Source organism: Acinonyx jubatus, chromosome C1, assembly GCF_027475565.1.
Source record: "Acinonyx jubatus isolate Ajub_Pintada_27869175 chromosome C1, VMU_Ajub_asm_v1.0, whole genome shotgun sequence".
In the NCBI taxonomy this organism is placed as follows: Eukaryota; Metazoa; Chordata; class Mammalia; order Carnivora; family Felidae; genus Acinonyx; species Acinonyx jubatus.
In genome coordinates this window covers 63,072,943-63,093,185 of record NC_069381.1, presented here as the reverse complement: position 1 = coordinate 63,093,185, position 20,243 = coordinate 63,072,943, and the positions used below count along the sequence as shown (strand labels likewise).

Here is a 20,243-nt window from a genome sequence, read left to right as displayed (position 1 = left end):
GCGATGTCAGGCATCTGCCTCTCCAAGTTTGTCCCTTTGATGGCACACAGAAAGGGATGCAGGTTTTAAAGTAGATGGACCAACAGAGATGTAATTCCATCTCTGGCTTAAGGCCTAACATCCCTTCCTCTCATTCTACAGGTTTTCTGCCCGCCTGGTTTAGTGAGAGGGTTGCCAAACGAGATTGAAAACTAATTGATTTCCCATTTTGATACAGCTACATTGCTGGACATATTTTTCTTTAGTGGTGTTAAATATTTAATGGAATCTTAACAGAAAAATTCTGTGTGTGTAATGTAAACATATTGTTAGGTTGCCTAAAAGGATCTCATCTTGATTAACCTGGATGTCAGGAGTATCAATAGTTCCTTCTCAGTATTCCAAAGAGATGCCACCAGTGAAAACTCCACATGGTGCTGGGACTACTATGCCTTTTCTGTACAGCCTAGATGTAATTATGGTGAGAGAGCTGGTCCAACACTACATAGGGTTCGATCCCTTCATCTGCACATCTGGTTAAGTTTTCAGTGTTCCAACTATAGATTTCTAATTTGAGAATTAGCCTCTCTGACTTTCATTGTACAGACATTTATATAACCTAAAAACCACAACAGATCCTGATCATTTACTAAACAAACAAAATTTTCAAAACTTAAAGCAACGTGTCTATTTTTATGAGGCAGACTTAAAACAATGGGTAAATGCTGCAGACAAGAAAATTTTGATCCTAAACAATAAAATTATTTAAAAATGATTCTCCAGTTAGGCCAGCTGGAGGATAGGAACCAATGACAGAGGCCTCAGCTCTGGGTGTTTCTAAATAAACTGACGGTTACCAGCCATCAAGGATGATGTTGAGTTAGTTTGCCTGCTTACCTTCCGATTCTGGACCTGTCCCCAAAGTACCACTGTTAGTTCGGGCCCAGCTTATCACTTCTTGGATTATATCAACACCTGTTTGGTTTATTTCCTTATCTACAGTGTCAGTCTCTAACATCCTGTTTTCCATACTGACACTTAACAATCTTTTTTTTTAATAGCTTTGTAGTAATTCACATACCATATTATTAGTTCCTTTAAAGTATACAGTTCAGTGGTCTTTAGTATATTCACTGAATTGTGTATCATTGTCACAATCTACTTTTTGGACCATTTTTATCAGCCCCAAAGAAACTTTGCACCCATTAGCAGTTCACCTCATTCCTGTCCCAGTTCTATGCCCCTGCCCCAATCTACTTTCATTCTCTATAGATTTACCTATTCTGGACATTTGATAGAAGTGGATTTTTGTGACCAGCTTCTTTCTCTTAATATAATGTTTTACAATGTTCATCCATTTTGCAGTACTTATCCATACTATTTATTGCTGAGTAATATTATTGCTGAGTAATAAATTATTGCTGAGTAATTTATTGCTGAGTTTTCTATTTTATGTATATACCATATTTTTAAAAGATACTTATCACTTGATGAATATTTGGGTTTCCACTTTTTGGCTGATATGAATAATGTTGCTATGAACATTCATGGCCAAGTTTTGTGAAAACATGTGTTTTCACTTCTCTTAGGGTAAAATTATATGCAACTGGATGTTTAACATTTTGAGGAAATATGAGTGTTTTTTCAGAGTAGCTGCACCATTTTACATCCCTACTAGCCATATGTCAGAGTTTCAGTTTCTCCATCTTTGTCAACACTTGTTATTGTCTATCTTTTTGGTAATAGCCATTCTAGTGGTTACAAAGTGGAATCTCATTGTAGTTTTGATTTGCATTTGTCTAATACCTACTGATGTTGAACATCTTTTCCTGTGCTTATTGACTATTTGTGTATCTTTTTTGGAGAAGTATCTATTCAATTCCTTTCTCTATTCAAATCATTGTTTAATTAGGTTATTTATCTTTTTGTTATTGAGTTGTAGTAACTCTTCATATGTTCTAGATAAAAATCCCTTATCAAGAATACAATTTGCAAATATCTTCTTTCATTTTCTGTGGGTTGGTTTTTTCACTTTCTTGACAGTATCTTTTCAAGCACAAAAGTTTTAAATTTTAGTGAAGTCCAGCGTATCTACTTTGTTGTTGTTGTTGCTTGTGCTTCTGGTGTTGAGTGTAAGAAACCATTGTCTAATCCAAAATCATGAATATTTACTCTTATTTTTCTTTCAGTTTTATTTATTTATTTGTTTATTTATTTATAAATTTTATTTATTTATCTTGGGGGAGAGAGAGAGAGAGAGAGAGAGAGAGAGAGAGAGAGAGAACAAGTGGGGGAGGGGCACAGAGAGAGGAAGACAGAGGATCCAAAATGGGTTCTGTTCTGACAGCAGGGAGCCCAATGTGGGGCTCAAACTCACAAACTGCCAGATCATGACCTGAGCTAAAGTTGAATGCTTAACTGACTGAGCCACGCAGGCACCCCTCTTTCAGGATTTTTACAGTTTTATTCCCTACGTTTAAGTCTGTTATCCATTTTTTAAATTTTTGTATATTGTGTGAAGTAGGATTCTAATTTCATTTTTTGCTATGTGGATATGCTGTTGTCCTAACACCATTTGTTGAAAAGGTGATCTTTCTTACATGTAAACCTAAGGGTTTCATTTCACTTCACACTCAAAATTCTTCAGGAGCTCACTATTTTGTATGGTACTGGTTTCTAGACTTGGGCTTCCTGAAGTAGCAAAGTAAAATAAACAATTTTGGGAGACTTACATAGGGTTTTAGACTTTCCATTATTATTCAGAAGAGAAAAAGGTAAAACAAATAATGTTTATACGTTCTCTACATAATTTAACAAGAATGTTTTACATAGATGCACCTTCCAGTAAAGAAAATAATCTCAGAGGCCAAGTATTGTAAGTAAATTTAACTTTATTAAAAACTGAGCAGACTGCCCCCCTAAAATGCTTTTGTGGAATATGAAATATTTATCACAGTCTGTCATTTGGGAAATACCATGGCTCCTCCTATCTAAGAAGCTTTATCTTTTGTCATGTTCTTCCTATATGCCTTTATGATTCAGCCATACCACACAAACTTGATTTATTTTCTTTCTAATAAGAATGTTATAATAGTAATACAAAGAGCATAGGTGTGTAAGAGTTAGTTTCCAGATGATCTGATCTACATTTCTTGGGTAAGGAATTGGAATAGTCAACATGAGTTAAATCTCAACATCACTACCAAGTAACTATGGACAAGATTTTGACTCTGATTTATCACCTATAATTAGAGATCATAGTGACTGTCGCATAATGTTATTATGGGGGATCAAATGATTTAAGAAAAAAATGTAAGTTACCCAGTGCAGAAGCTAGATGCATATTAGTAGATCAATAAACATCATTTGTGTTTCTCAGACCTATATCAGTGATTTGCAACCCTGACTACACATTAGAATCACCTGTATAGTTTGAAAAAGCCCACATCTCATTTATAACCTAATCATAAAATTTATATGTCAACTTAAGGAATATGGAGTAGCCAAAACAATTTTGAAAAAGAAGAAGAAAAAGTTGGAGGACTCACACTTTTTGATTTCAAAATTTACTCCATGCATCTATGATCAATTGATTTTTGACAACAGGGCCAATCCAATTCATTGGGGGGGGGGGAATAGTTTTTGCCACAAATAGTCCTGGGATCACTGCATATCTACATGAAAAAGAATGAAGCTGTACCCCTTCCTCACACCCTCCACAAAGATTAACTAAAATGGATTACAGATCTAAGTATAAATTAAAGCGATAAAACTCTTAAAAGAAAATACAGGAGTAAATATTCCTGTCTTTGGCTTAGGCAATTTCTTCTTAGATATGACATCAAAAACACAAAGGACAAAATAAATAATGTGTAAATTGGACTTCATCAAAATTAAAAACTTTTGTTCTTGAAAGGAAACTGTCAGGAAAGTGAAAAGACAGCAATAGCAAATGAGAGAAAATATTTGCGAATTATCCATCTGATAAGGGATTTGTGTCTAGAACACATAACAAATTATGATAACTCAATAACAAAAACAAAAGGATGCTCACTTAAAACATGGCAAAGGATTTGCATAGACTTTTTTCCAAAGAAGATTGACAAGTTGGAAAATAAGCACATAAAAAGATGTTCAACATCATTAGGTATCAGAAATGCAAATCAAACCCAAATAAGATACCACTCTACATCCACTAGGATGAATAATACCAAAAAGATAAGATAATAACAAGTGTTGCCAAAGATGAAGAAACTAGAATTCTCATACATTGCTGCTGTGGATATAAAATGGTGTAGCTGCTCTGAAAGACAATCTTGTCGGTTCCTCAAAACGTTAGCACATAATCCAGTAATTCCACTTCTAGGTATATATCCAAGAGAAATGAAACCATGTGTTCACACAAAATTTGTTCATGAATGTTCATAGCATAATTACTCATATCAGTCAAAAAGTGGAAACAATACAAATGTTCATTAGCTGATAAATGAATAAATAAAATGTATAGGTATATATCCACATAATGGAGTATTTTTCCATTATAAAAAATAGTGAAGTGATGATACATTCTACATACAGCCTTGACGAACCTTAAAAATATCATGCTAGATGAAAGAAGCCAGTCACAAAAGGCTATCTATTATATGATTCCACTTATATGAAATATTCAGAACAGGCAGATCTGTACAGACAGAAAATACATTAGTGGCTGCCTAGATCTGGGAGGTGAATTAGGGATATTGGGGAGTGACTACTAACGGGTACAGTTTTGAGGGGGGTGATAAAAATTGTTTTAAAATTGATTGTGCTGATGGGCACACAGTGCAGTACTAAAAAACCCTGAATTATAAACTTTAAACGGGTGAAATATGTGATATGTGAATTATATATCTCAATAAACCTTAAAAGAACACACACCATCCTACTTCCCAGAGTTTCTGATTTGGTTGTTCTGACACACAGGGGCTTAAAACAAGTTGATCACTGGTAATCCTAAGGTGCTTTATCAACTTCTTCCTTCAATTTTCCTGACCTGTCTACTTTAGAAAAATTTATTCAATCTGTCACTCTGCACCTTTCTTTATACCTGCTATTTTCTCACTCTATCTCCACTTCGATCAATATCCTCACTCTACCTTTACCCTCATATCTGAATATCCCCTCTGAACTAATCAATATGTCTCACCTTCTTTGGATCCTGTTCCAATCTCATCTCCAGGAGATCTTGAATGACCCGCCCCACTTTGCTTTGATAGTCAGCACTGGCTGTGTTCTCCAAATTGATCTGTGCATATGCACTCAGGCTCCCCAACCTCTGTCAGGGAGCAGGAAGAAACTTTTAAGGGAAGTAGTTGTCCACCCCGCCCCATCGTTTCACTGCTGATACAAATGAAGTCCTGATACAAATGAAGTCCAGAGGAATTACAATTCACTTCTAAGTACCGGCCTACCTTGCATCTCTTGACATTTTGTTTTTTAATTATTGCAAGTAATTCCTCATGTATTTATCTGCCTGATTAGACTACTATCTTCTTGAAGGTATATAGTAACTTCATCCCACATGAATTTCCTGTGTCTGTGAACAATAAAATATATGCTTGCTCTAATGAGCTGATATATCTACTGTCTTAATGAAATCTCTTCTTATATGATCCAAGGAAGCTTTTACTTTTAAGGGCATTAAGGCTATTTTACAAAAGGCAATAATCAGCTAGTCTATTTTCATTTCACAGAGGAGAGAGGGAGACACTTAGATAAACTTGGGCAAATTATTCTACTTTTCTGAACCTCCATTTCTAACTATAAAATGACAGAATACCTATTGTGTATGCTTTTCATGAGTATCAATAAGTTAATGCTTACCTAATATCTAGGAAGAGCTTACATATATGCCTGCTCAGGCAATATTAGTTACTTTAATCATCATAGTCATTATGATGATTGGAAATTTCTAACCTGAAGTTAGTCCTTAGCAGCCCACAGACTTTTTTACATAGTTGCAATGTAGTTTTGCTTCAGAGCACTGAAGCAGTTTTTCACTGGCCTGTTTGAGTTAATACAGTTTCTTAGATAGTTAACTTCCATCCAATGAGTATAAATGCTTAGAAAACTGTATGCAGCAAATGTTCAAAATACTAATTTCCACCTGCTCATGCATCAAACTATATCTCTTAAGGAACTGACTTTATTAACCAAGTAAACCTCCTGACTCTAGCTTTCGGAAAAGTAAGAGCCTGTGTCCCAGAGCACACAGTGTCTCCAACAAACAATAATGTGTGCCATGTGGAGTGTTCTCATTAGTTAGGTTCTTCCATCCATTGTTAAGTTGAAGTTTTGTTTCGAAGCTGAGTAAACCTGACTTAATTGGCTCCCCCCCCCCCCCCCCACCGTAGCAGAAGTTTTGGGTAAGATGTATATCTTGAAATCTAATTACATATCTTAACTGTAACCTGAGAAGCTTAAAATTCACAGATGCATTTTATCTGTCAAATATGGAGACAGTTGGCAAATGCGGGCCATAAAGGTGGAGATTTAGTACCCAACTGCTTGAGTTGTTGCTGCCTTCCTATGTTTATTACTTCACAGTTAATCAAGGAGATAACTCCCAGGAGTTTCGTATCTTTCTGCCTATGCTCTATAGAATGAAGTGGGAAGGATAAAAGAATATTCTCTCTGTAACACGTCTCCAAGTGGAATGAGTCATTTGCTTCCCAAGTCCTTGAGTTAAAAACCAACATTAAGTGTTTTAATCAATTTCTGAAATCTTTTTTAAAGCCAACAGACCGGGACATCACATTATTGCTACTATTTGTATACAGTTCTTTTGGTAATACAGTAATTGTATGAATATGTGCATACAATTAGAACAGATATTCAGAAACAGGACTGTTCAACAACCATCAAAACCTTATTTCTACAATGACCTGGCAGTTTTACCACCAAGAGCAATTATATTGAAATAATTTTTAAAATATGGAAGCGCTAATCATTGAACAGAGCATAGTTCCTTTGCTGAGTATTAGAACTACAAAAGGTTTTACATGTATGTAAGTTTCAAAACTGATGTGATTACCAAAGATGAACAAAAACAGAGAAAAACCAAAAGTGGCTCTAAAAGAATAAGAGCAGATGCATTCTCCATCACCAGCTACCTCAGTGCTACCCAGGATAGCTTTTAGGAAGACAAGCCTTTCTACTTCACAAGCAATTCCCAGCTACCTGGGGCACTTACGGATTTCTTTCTTAAATGACTAGATACAAGTGTCACCAGGTTTCTAGACAAATGGCCAGCATGATTCACCTACTCAGGAAATAAACTAATTATGGCACTCAATCAAGTTACCCTAGAAATTCTGCTGATCAGAAGTTCTTCCCCTTCATTTCATGGTCCAAAATAAGCAGAGCTAACACTTCCATCTTCCTCCTCTCTCCCTGTGCATATATTTTGTTACTATTTTACAACTTTCACATGTTCCATTTTTTAAAATATAGACAATCCAAAAAATGAAAGAAATAAAGAAATGAAGTGCCAAACACACACAGATCTAAAGAGAAACTTACATGAAGTCAAATCAAAATAATAATTGCTCAAAAACGTTAAGGTTTCTTGTCCTTTAGGAAAAGACCCAGGTGTTTCTTTGAAACACCCTTGATAACCAATGTACATTATCTTAGGAATGAAAAGATGTTTCAACATTAGAAAATCTATTAATGCATTATACAATATTAGTAATCAACCAATTAAAGAATAAACAATCCATGGTGAACTCAACAGATGTCAAAAGATATTTAATGAAATTTAACATTTACTTATGTTTAAACTGTTAGGAAATTAAAGTAAAAGGGATCTAAACTTGATAATTATTATTTATCAAAAATCTACAGCAAGGATCAAGCTTAACAATGAAACTTAATGTCACCATTAGAGTTAGAATAAGACAAGGATGCTTGCTGTCACTATTCTAATGCTATTAGAAAGTCTCAGTCAACACAATAAGACAAGAAAAATAAAACGAGGTACATATTAGAAAGATAGAAACAATGCTGTATTTCTGTATAAATGGTCAGTTTGTTTACATAAATAATCGATGAGAATCTACACACTGTTAGAATTTACTACGTGTTCAGCAAGGTGGCTAAATACTGGATCAACATGAAAACAATGGCAGGATTTTTACAGAGCAGTAACAGGTCATTCAATAATAATAATAATATAAAAAGTACCTCATTCACAACAATAACTAAAATATAATTAAGAATAAATTTAACACATGTGTTGATCTCTGTGAAATGTGATATCACCTTATATCAATAGATTGACAAAAATCAGAGTCTGATATCAAGTGTTGAATACAGAAACAGTTTCTCTCATCCACTACTTGTGAGGATATCAATTGGCACAACGTTTTGTAGTACACTCTTGCAAAATCAAAGAAAAGTGAAGACATATACTTCCTTTATGTTGTAATTTTACTTCTAGGTATACACTTTACACTAAGAAATCCTCACACATATGACAAGGAAACATGTTGAAGAATGTTAATGGTAAGTATCATTATTTGTAATACGAAAAGACTTTAAATGATAAACCCGAACGTTTATGGAGAGAAAAATGGGTAACTGAATTGTGGTATATTCACACTGTGACACTACATAGCTATGTGCAAAAATATGGTTAAACATCAATAACAAGGTAGATTAAAAAGGTTGGACAATAATACTTTAGATTTATATAATGTGAATAGTGTTTGAACAAAATATAGTATTTATAGACAGCTTAAGAACACACAAAATAACATGTTATAGTTTTATATTGCTTAAGGATGTATATAGACAGTCGTAATATAAAAACACATACTAGACTGGTAAACCCAAATTCAGGGCAGTGGTTGCCTCCAGACAGAGAAAGGCAGGAGCAGAAGCAGGAGCACAGAAACAGGAAAAGAGACACAGGGACTTCAACTGCATCTGCGGTGTTTTGTTTTTAAATTCAACAACAATATTAACAGACCTCAAAGGCCTCTGGCAAAATCTGTGAATTTGATAGAGCTGGGTGGCAGGTATTTGAATGTTCATTATTTTCTTTCACATATACATATCTCCTTATATTTGAAATATTTTTTAATAAATAAAAAAGGAGCTGTGTGAAAATCAAATGTTGACAGCCAGAATCCTAGTTTCCCGGGAGGCTGTGATTACATGATGATTTCAGAGGTAGCTTCTCTTTTCTTCTAGCAGCCAACTAGCCTCTGAATTAAGCGGTATTTATTAAGTTCCTTCCATTTGTCAGGCACAAAGCTAGGTTCTGGTGATAGAATGGTAAAACAGCCAGGCATAGAAAGAATATGTATCACATTCCAGTGGGATTACAAATGTACATCTACGAACTATGAGAAATGCCATGAAGAGAAGCAGGGAATTATGAGACAGAATAACCAAGCAGGGCCAGGGCAAATACCATGGCAGTCACTGAAGTTTGGCTACCTGAAAGTTATCCACGTGCCCCCTTCTTCCTGGCCTTGTTCTACTACAGAGGTTGGGAAGCTAATATTGATTTCCCAGACTCTTTTGCACGTGGCACAGTTCTAACTAATTAGACATAGGGGTCTCTGGAGCCAGTGGCCCTTTCTAGAAGCACAAAAAGAGCATCACTAGAAAAAAAGCCTTTCACCCTCCTATACTCCTCGTATATTATTCTGTCTGCAGCATGGATGTGATGCTGGGGATGGACCAGACATCTTGAGATGATGCAGATGGAAGCCATATGCGGTGAGGGGTGGAGCACAGTAATGGGCTCCTGGGTCCCTGAAGTCAGAGCTGAGCCATGGTTTGGACGGACTGCTTACTCTGAACTTCTTTTTAGCTCCTACTGGCTGGAGCCTCTATTAACAAGATTTCCTCTTATTTGGAGGCAAAATCACTCCAAAAAGATACCTTCTAAAAGAGGCGATATTTAAGTTGAGAAGAGACGAATGAGAGGGAGCCAGCCCTGCAGAAAGCAGGAATAGGACAAGGAAGTGGGTGGGTAAGCAAGCCCAGCAGAGAGGCAAACAGTAGGTTTCAGAGGGTTGGCATGTTTGAGGAGCGCAAGAAGCCCACTGATGCTGGAGCTTAATAACAGGTGTGTGATTGCTTTGCAACTGGCTGGGAATCTGAATACTTGACTATCTCGGGCTCCAGGTTAAGAACAGTGGAGTTGGTCTGAAAACAAAGACTCAATAGCAGCCAGGTAGTTGCTGTTTTCAGAGACTTCTTTCTATAAAACAAAGAACCCCTAATCCATCTACTTGGATTTTTAAAACTGAACTCCACCAAGTCCACCTTTAGTTCAGAGGTACAGCTTTCACTACCCACCTCCTCCACCGCCTGGGAGGGGAAAAAATTAGCATCCCCCCAGTCCCCTTGACATAAAGGAAATTGCAATGATAGGATTTAACCAAAGGCTAGCCAACCGTGTCTTAGGCATTCCCTGTGCTCCAGAGGTTTCTATTTTGCTCTGTATTTATCTGAATGGGAAGAGGCAACTTCATTGTTGAAAAGAGTCTGACTTGAAAAACACAACAGAAATCTAGTTCCTTTAATCCTGTCCTCACTGGGCACTAAGGAAAGGGTGGAAAGGGTTGGCTGATTTTCTAATGTGCTTCCTATTGGTCTATTTCCCAGATCTTATACTCTTCTGGCAAAGGAAGGTTATTTTACAGGACAGTATTTACTGAGCACCTGGGTAGGCAGAGTGCCAGTTCAGGCAAGAAGCCCATGGCTTGGAAGAAAATGTCCATTTTCATCTGAAAGGTCTCAATTTGATGGGTATTCTGCAAGTTTCCAGTTGGTTATTTCAGAGTAGACTTGGATATTTGAGTTTCCAGGCCTTTCCCTCCTCCTCCCTTTAGCTTTCTGCAACTAAACTACAGCTATCTAATTCTTTTGATCTTTCATCCACGTCCTTTCCTGAATTCATTCACTCTTTTTGCTGTTCTCTGCTCTTCTTCCAAATTGCCTGAGCTTCCCCAGTAATGAGGTGGTGGGAAGAGAGCGTGTTGTGCCAGGTGCTGCCCAGCTCCAAGTGTCCACAGAGGAACTGTTATTCCGTGCCCTTCTGCACAGGCAGCCTCAACCTGGCCTTCCCTTTCATTCTGCCAGACTGCCTGGCTGGCCTGAATTTAATTTGCAGACCACTATGCCCCCTGGGCCTACTTTGGCATCGCTGTGCTCTGGCATCTGCTTCCCTGAGAACAGCTCTGTGTTTGGATACCCTTCCCCCAGGTGAATGCACTGCCTTTGCCTTTTTCAAATGTTCACAAAGTTACTATTCCCAGCGGACATACCTCAAGTCTCCCAGGTTGTTTGCCTTTTATTTCTGTTGCCTGAGCTGCTCACGATACTTTCCAAATTGAAATTATTAGTGAATTCCAAAAATGAGCAGCTTCTTCCTTTTCTCCACCCAGGTCATGAATAAGAATGCTTCAGTAAGAATCAGACCCACAGTTGCTGCCACAGCATATTAGGTGATGCATCTTCTTAATCCTCCTTCGGTGGTAATCCCTCCACCAGCAGTGCCGTCAGAACCTTCTTAGTTTCCAGGAGTTTTTCGGCCCATTTTAAACCCACATATTCAACCTTCCAAATATTTATGGAGAATTATGCTAGAAGCTGCAAGAGATTCTAAATCATCAAAGACACAACCACCACCCTTCAAAAGGGTTCTGTCACTATAGAGTATATACCATCTTCAATATTTATCAAGCACCTTAAATGTGCCAAGCACTATTAGGTGCTGAGGGTTTGAAGAGGAAAAGTATGGAGTCCCAGCGAGTTTCCACCATTGCAGATAATGGCATGTTATTATAAAACAATGTAAAAACAATAATGGGATGTACACCTGGGAAGTCCATCTTTCAGACTCTGCCTCTTCATCTGTAAGATGGAACCAACCTTCTAAGTTGTGGTGAAGGCTTACATAAGTTGAGGAATGGACAACCCTTAGTGCAGAGCATGACACAAAGCGTTAAGAATATTACTAGTAATAATAGTTACAAGTATGATAATACATGGTTATTATTGCTAGTAGTATCATTACAATAATTTCCACATTCAATCTGATTGATCATGGCTGTCTGGAACATTGTGATGAGACAATTCAGAAACCCTTACTAGGTCCACTAGCAAAGAACACCGGGATGGGTGTCATACTATGATGGACAGGAGGAAGAGATGGCTATGTAAGTGTTAATTCACCCTGATGCACACATATAACTACACTACAATTGACAGTGTAGCCCTCTGACTTAGGAATGCCACAAAGTGTGTAGGAGGTAACTGACTTTACATTTCAGGATAGGAGGGAACTGATGTCATATGGTGGGATCTTAAGTCACTCTGTGGATGACTTTGGTTTAGAAACCCCAGAAGTGTTTATTTATTTATTAAAATTTTTTTAATGTTTATTTATTTTTGAGAGAGAGAGACAGACTGCAAACAGGGGAGGGGCCAAGAGAGAGGGAGACACAGAATCCGAAGCAGGCTCCAGGCTCTGAGCTGTCAGTATAGGGCCCAACGTGGGGCTTGAACTCACACGTGGTGAGATCATCACCTGAGCCAAACTGGGATGCTTAACCGACTGAGCCATGCAGGCGTGCGAACCCCAGAAGTGTTTTTAAGCCTGAAGAGTCTAAGAGGTCAAGTGAAACTGGGAGTGGATAAGAAGTTCTGCTACCAAAATGAGGTCCTTCCCACCCAAGGCAGTCGCAGAAACTCTAGGGCAGTGGTTTGCAAAGGCTGCTCCATGACAAACTTCTGACTGATCTGAAGCAAAATAGGAATGGTAAGGACAATGGAGGGAGGATTTCATGCAATGAAATGTCCTTAATTTAAAGAACAGATATTATGTTCTTCCTATTTTGTGGGCGTTAAAATGCTGTCCTTTTCATAGAAAGATGCTCTGAAGATTCTCCCTTGTGTATCAAGTCTCAGAATGTTCTAAGTTCCATAATGTTCATTTCTCTGAAATCTTATCTACTCCCATGACTTTAATACCATCGATATGCTGACAACTTCTAAATGTGTATCTAGCAGCAAAATACGTCTCCAAACTTCTGATTCATATATCTGCCTGCTTTGGATATCTCATAGGCACCTTAAACGTAACAAGCCCAAAAAGGGATCCTTTCTGCTTCTATGTGTTCCTCTCTTGGTCCTTCTATCTCGGTAAATGGTATAGGAAATGGCAAGTTGCTCAAGCCAGGAATATTCAGTCATCCTCAACACCTTTCTCTTCCTTCCCTCATCCCTCGTCTATCAACGAGTTTTAGCAGTTCCAGTTCCAAAATATCCCTCAAATCCAACGACTCACCACCACATGGCTGTCACACTAATCATATCTATAGCACCAACATTCTGTTCCACCTGATCTCACTCCTTCCACTCTTCCTGCCCTCCAATCCATTGTCCAGTGGCATTCAGAGGACTCTCTTAAAATTCTTTAATAATTACTTCCCATCACTCTTGGCATAAAATTAAAAATCCTCATCATGGGCTACAAGGCCCTGTATAGTCTGAGACCTGCTGAAGCCAAGCACAAGTTTATTTTATTTTATTTTTTTTACTCTTACAAAAGTGTATTTAACAAAAAAGTTCAATATGAAAATGCCCATGGCCTGATTTTTATATTGTAGTAAAACAGGTGCTATGGAGAGGGGATATTCAGAAGCAGCTGATTTCTTCTGGTGAACACACTCATTGTTTACGCTCATTACAAGGCTTCTAACATGATGACACTATTCCCTCATATTACCACCATTCTCATATTGTGCTGTTGCCCACAGTTGCCATCTGCACACATTCATCTATCACAAGATTCAAAAAAGGACTGAACCCCTGCAATATTCCTTGGAAATGTCTGCCACAATTCAATTTCAATGATAATTTCTTGTCCATAAATGTTTTTAACTCAACAGGGTAGGCTTTGCTCATGGTGTCTACTTGGCAAGCTCAAAGATGCCTCCAAACCTCCCAGTACAATTTTAAAGTTTATTTATTTGTTTTGTGAGAGACCGAGACAGCATGAATGGGGGGAGGGGCAGAGAGAAAGGGAAAAAGAGAAAATTCCAAGCAGGCTCCATGCTGCCAGTGCAGAGCCCCACATGGGGGGTGGGGTGGGCAGGGGGGGGGCTGGGGGAGGGGCTCAAACTCAAAAAACCATGAGCTCATGACCTGAGCTGAAATCAAGAGTCAGATGCTCAACTGACTGACCCACCCAGGCAACCCTCTCCCAGCGCATTTTAAAGAAGGGTTTCCTGACCTTTTCTGTCTATATAAAATTAATGTGTTACGTGCTCTAAGAGAACCATTTTATTTATTTCCTTCACAGTCCCTATCTCAATGTGAATTTTACAACTATTAGTATAATTTATCAATAACTGTCTCCCCCACCAAGCCCATAAAATATTTGAGGGTATAGATTACATCTAGCTTTGTTTTTCATTGAATTCCCAGGGCATACTTTAGTAACAGCAGATAGTATGTGCTCAATAGATAGTCACAAATTAACAAATGAGTGAAAAGGGAAAAAAGTTTACACATCTTTAATTGGTAAACTAAAAAGGTGACCTTAGTAGGGCTCCAATTAAGAATTTTTTTCCTGGTCTCCAAAATCCAAAGTTTGAGGACTACTGCTCTGTAGTTGAAAAAGATCCCTCATCTGGGACCTCTGGATATTGTAATGGCCATACAAATGACCTTTGAAAACTTATGGGAGGTGCTAGTAGGGACCAGCCATTGTTGGACTGGTTCTCTGCTCTTTGGCATGCAGCAGTTTCTTTGGTCTAATTGTAGTTCTGGAGCTCTGGAACTCTTAAGTGAATGCCAAAGGAGAAAAAAAATAGAGAATCATGGTACCCATCTCAAGTTTAAGCTTTGTGTTTCAGAAGAACTTATTTGCATATTTTATCTGTTGTGCTGATAGTCTAAAGAAAGAAAAAAATTATTTATGGTAAAATCTGTCCAAACACCCATTGGCTGTACAGTATCCCAATTCATAATATGTGGGCTATAAATTAGAAAAATGAGATTCTAAGCCAGCCAATCAGATTTACATTCCCAGTAGCAGCTTGTGTTATAGCACTTGGATTGTTCTGTCAAATAATTTATTGAGATCCAGATGCTCCAGTTCCCGATCTTCCCTGAATAAGTGGTTGTCAGGTACTCCTGTCCAAAAAACAAGGCAGTTGGTATTTAATATAGGCTCCCACACTTGTCAAATGATCTCCAAAGAATATGAAATTGCTTGTCATCTTTGTCAAAATTACATATGAATGGGATATTTGCTGTGTTGTAATTAAAAACTCAATTAAAAGAAATTCTGAAATCATTATCAACTTTCTCAGGCATGAGTTGTTCTACCAAAAAGCAAGCTGTTTACAGCTTAGGCTTTTACCAGCATTCAGCAGATGGCTGAATCCCAAAACAGGCCCAAGGAAAGGATGAGATCTGGACCAAGGTGGAGGCATCCTAAAGAACAAGAGCAAGGTGCAGGCAGTGACATTACCTGTTAGGTGGCAAGTCCTCTAATTCTGGCACTTGTGTGTATAACTGTAATTCTATAATTAGATGCTATCATTTCATTAACGCTGAGGACCACTGTCCCTAATGAGTCTCTTCAAAATGAACAAAGAGGAGGCAGCTTATCATTATGGACCTCACTTATCCTGGGCCTATCTACTAGATGAATATTATTGGAAAAAAGTAACTGCATTACAGTGGGTGCCACTGAATGTAAGCACATTTGGTTCTCAGGGAAATGATTACCCTAAGTGGCCAATCATTAATGACTCCAGACAGTAGGCATCAGTGATGAGAGAGAAGTAAGCATGTGGGTATATCCGAAAAGGAAACCCATCATTTTACAGCCGTACAGCTGAAGCTGGGTGAGAGAGCAGTTCCAGCCACTTCCTGAGGCCAGTTAAGCCAGGCAGTTTCTTAAATCAGAGCATGAATTGTTAATAGTAATAATTCAACAGCAGCCTCCATTTATTGAGAACTTACTATGTACTTAGCAAGAACGCTAAGCCCTTTAAATTCATGATCACACTCAATCCTCGCAACAGCCCTCTGAGATATGTCCCAGAGTTGTGAAGTCAGGAAGCAAGTCAGTTTGACTCTAAAACCAGTACCCCTCATCATAAAGTTGTACATTCTAGATCCAGACTCAGTAGAGACCAGAGCCACTGGGATATTTTATTACCAGTGCATAGCTAGTAGATCTGGGGTTAAGGCATCTGGGTATGATGCTGAGCCCAAGAGCGCCTGTGGGCATTTTTTTCTTCTATTCATTTGGAGATTGTTTGGGCATAATGAAAAGCACTATTTTTTTTTTAAGGAGAAAATGGCTTAGTCTTTGCTTCTGTGATTGTAACACTAACCAGCAAACAGCAGTAAGCTTGATTTTTAAAAAGCAGCGCTGATTCAAATTTTCCTAACTTCCTACTAAGGAAGTACTACTACTAAGTAGTAGGGGAAATATCCCTACTAAGGGGTAAAGAGTACTCCTAATCTGTAGGTTAAATCTTCTAATGAATGGAGGTAATGTATATTGGATTATGCTGTATCAGAAGCTGCAGCACCCTTTTGTACAGAGCTGCCTGTACAGAGTGACAGGTGTTCCCCTGCCAGGTAGGACAATGGGGATGACTCAGAAAATCTTCACTGTCCTAATTGTTATTCCAACTATACGATTTCCATACCACGTGCTTCACTTTTTGAAAAAGTGAAGACAAGTGCGACGAGAGCAGAGTATGCATATTGATGAAGTGTGGGAAGAAAGGTTGAATGGAGGGGTGAGGTCTAATAAGGCAAGGCCCCTGACAGCCAGAATATCCATCTAAAGGGCAAATGCTCCTGGGAAGGTTGGCCCAGCTAGCTGGGTGTCAGATATTTATATCTTGGAATGAAATAGTTTATAATTTATTTGAATGAGGACAATCAATGGGTATTCCAAGAGGAACACTGTGTGTTGGGGGTATCCAGCACCGCTGGAGAAAAGCCCATGCATGGAGATGGGAGAGGAGCAGCATGAGAACCAAGGGTACAGAGGGAATGTTTCAATGGCTGGTGAGACAGCAACCCTGAAAGGATTATGAGGGACTTCTGAAGGGTATTTTATCTGCTAAGGCATTGTATGGGTCCTCAGGTGAATGAGTAACTAAATGCTATGAACTCTGTCCTAAATCCTTGAAGCATGACCTGCCTCTCCTTCTCCCCGACAATCATCCTCTCTCTTCCTTCTAGTTGTCCTTCCAGTCTCAGAGGCTTAAGAGTTTAAGCCCTTCCTGCTTAAGACTAACCTTTCCTATGGATACCCTACCTGGGCCACCTCTCCCACTTTCCTTGGGAACACACTACATCATTTTTTTTTCTCTTTTACCATGTAGGCTTCCCTTTTCCCACTATTGGTTCATTCTCTTCAACCTCCACCCTTCCTTCAACGACTCTGCTCTTAAAATAACCTGGTCCTGATTCAGAATTTCCTCCAGCTGCCATCCTATCCCTCTACTTCCTCCCATCCAAAATTCTCTGCAAAGAAAGACTGTGCTCACTCGCCCCAGATTCACTCCTCAACTGACTGCCGTTAGGTTTCTCCTGCCACCTTGTAGTGAAACTGCTCCAATAAGGTCCCCTAAAGTCATGGCTTTCTAAATTTACAGGATTTGTTTTAAGTCCCTATACTGGATTTCATTGCTTTGGTTTCACTTTGGATCTTACCACTTTCATGAACCTCTACTCTTCTGGCCTCTGTGACATGACACTGCCCTGGGTCACCTCAGACCCCATTTCACTGTCTCCTGGTATCTTTCTTGGCTTTCTCATTGGCCCAACTTTTCAATGCTGGCATTCTTAGGCTTCCGTCTTTACCTTTTTTTTTTCTGAGGGTTTTAACTACTACTTTTATGCTTATGACTTACAAATTTGAATTTCCTACCCAGATCTGTTGCTCACAAGTCAGGGCCATATATCCAATTGCCTCTTGGACACCTTCAATCAAATGTCTTATAGAAATGTTGAGATAAACATGGCCAAAAAATGGACATATATCTTATCCCCTCTACCTGATTCTCCTTCAGTATTCTGTATATAAATTGTACTGCAAATCATCGAATCAGTCAAATTATAAACTTGAGGGTCATCCTCACCAGTGCTCACAAAATTAATCACCACACATTGCCATTCTTTACTCTTTCAGATTTGCCTTCTCTGTTGTATCCAATTCTCCCTGCCTAGGTTCCTGCTCTCACAGACTTTCACCCGGACTACAGCAATATCCTCCTCATGCTCTCCCTGACCCTCGAATGAACCTCCTGTACTCCCCCTGAGTGCCTACGTTATGCCTTGGCCTCACCGGGTTTCCATCACCAACAGGGTAAAACCTGAACCTTTAACCGAATATACAGGCCTTCTATGATCTGGTCTCTTGAGACTCACCTTTTGCTATTTTTTGCTTGATATTTTAAGCTCTAGTCATACTGATCCTTTTACTGACTGGGAATATACTGTGCTATTTTTCAACTCAAGGCTACAGTCATGCCATCTTCACCTGGGACTCCCTTCTTCTCCTCTCCTTAACTTTCTCTGACATCCCTAACTCTAAAAACTTAGTCAGGGATCTCATTCTATGTTCCTAAGCACCTGGCTTGTCTCTTTTATTGCACTTACAATACATTTGACATTCTCTATTTCCCCAATATAATCATAAATCCTTGAAAGTAAAGATCAGTATTATCATTTCTCTGAATCATCAGTGCCTAAAGTAGCTCCTGATACATCATAGGCATTGTTCTGATTTTTATTGAATACAATAACAGTAGAAACAAATATGTGTATAGAACTTTAGATTTTTCAGATTGCCTTCCACACATCTCCTTTAATTTTCATGGCAATCCATCCTGGCTATTCAAAATCTATATCTTAAAAAAAAGTTTTTTTTAAATGTTTATTTATTTTTGAGAGAGAGAGAGAGAGAGAGAGAGAGAGAGAGAAAGCTGGGGAGGGGCACATAGAGAGGTAGACAGAGGATATAAAGCAGGCTCCAAGCTGTCAGCACAGAGTTGGATGTGGGGCTTGAGCCCACGAACCATAAGATCATGACCTGAGCTGAAGTCAGACGCTCAACCAACTGAACCACCCAGGCACCCCCAAGATGTGTATTTTATTTCAATTTACAGCTCAGCTTTAGCTGAGAACTACCTGAGAAATAAATGGCAGCTTTAGCTGAGAACTACCTGAGAAAATAGAAAGACATTATTAGAACACAGCTCATCTTTACTTTAATACAAATTTTTGGTACCCTCCTAAATTAAGTTTATGCATCCAGAAACACCCAAAACCATCACCACCAACACCAACACCAACACCACCAACAACAAAAATAAACAAAACCAAAAAGACAGTGTTTTTTGAAATTCCCCATTCACCGTGTAAGTCGTAGTTTATTCCAGTGTTTCTGAGTTCTCAAACCAATGATTCATAGTTATTTCCTATGTTGTTTGTAATGGGTCATTTTACCTGTTTCTCCAACTTTTTGAGTAGAAGTTTTAATCTTTCCTTGGTTAAAGATTTCCAGTTCATTTGCAGTTCCCAGTTCCCATTTTGTATTTTTACCTGATTTTTTTTAACCTTTAGATGACAGACAAATTCACATATTGGATTTTTATGTAAAAGCATCAAACTGAAATGCTGTTTAAGACTTCTATTGTCCAGTAACAGTAGAATAAAATAGTTATTAAATGCTATTTTTGCTCATGAAGCAAATATAGTTAAGTTATAAAACTTGTAGCCCATCACCAATACTATTTAATGTTTTTTTTCTTTTAGACAAATAGCTTTACCTCTTGACCTAGAGAAAAAGGAGCCTTATAACAAAAAACAAGCTCATGCATTAAAAGCTGCTCAGAATTTTAATAATGGTTTGTCCAATATTTGAATTCACTTCCCTAAAGATAAGAGAAAGCAAATTAGATTAGTTACTTCTTCCCTACTAAGGGGAAAAATAACATCTGCATAAGATATTAACACATTCATATTCTGTTTCCATTTCCAAGTGATTGCTCTACAGAAAAACAGTTATTTTTTTGATAGACAGCAAACACAAAACTCAGAATTCTTGTCCTAACATCTTTATTGGCTGCTACATGATCTTGAAGGATAATACTCCTTTGCTTCATTTTACAAAAGCCATGAAAATTAGAACTTGGCCATTACCAAAAAGACAACAGTTT

The 20,243-nt window shown here is 38.2% G+C and overlaps 1 protein-coding gene and 1 pseudogene across 4 annotated transcripts in view; both read right to left on the bottom strand.

Moving 5' to 3' along the window:
• ST6GALNAC3 (ST6 N-acetylgalactosaminide alpha-2,6-sialyltransferase 3) overlaps positions 1-20,243 on the bottom strand; it is a 528,557-nt gene that overhangs the window by 73,472 nt on the left and 434,842 nt on the right. The window contains exon 4 of one of the 4 annotated variants that reach the window (XM_027058842.2): positions 14,150-15,180. The exons of the other annotated variants lie outside the window; for them this stretch is intronic. Coding sequence (XP_026914643.1) covers positions 15,171-15,180 — 10 coding nt within the window. The 3' untranslated portion in view covers positions 14,150-15,170. Of the gene's footprint in view, positions 1-14,149; positions 15,181-20,243 lie in introns of those variants that run through there. 4 annotated transcript variants of the gene reach the window in all.
• LOC128313894 (small nuclear ribonucleoprotein G-like) lies at positions 6,376-14,136 on the bottom strand (annotated as a pseudogene).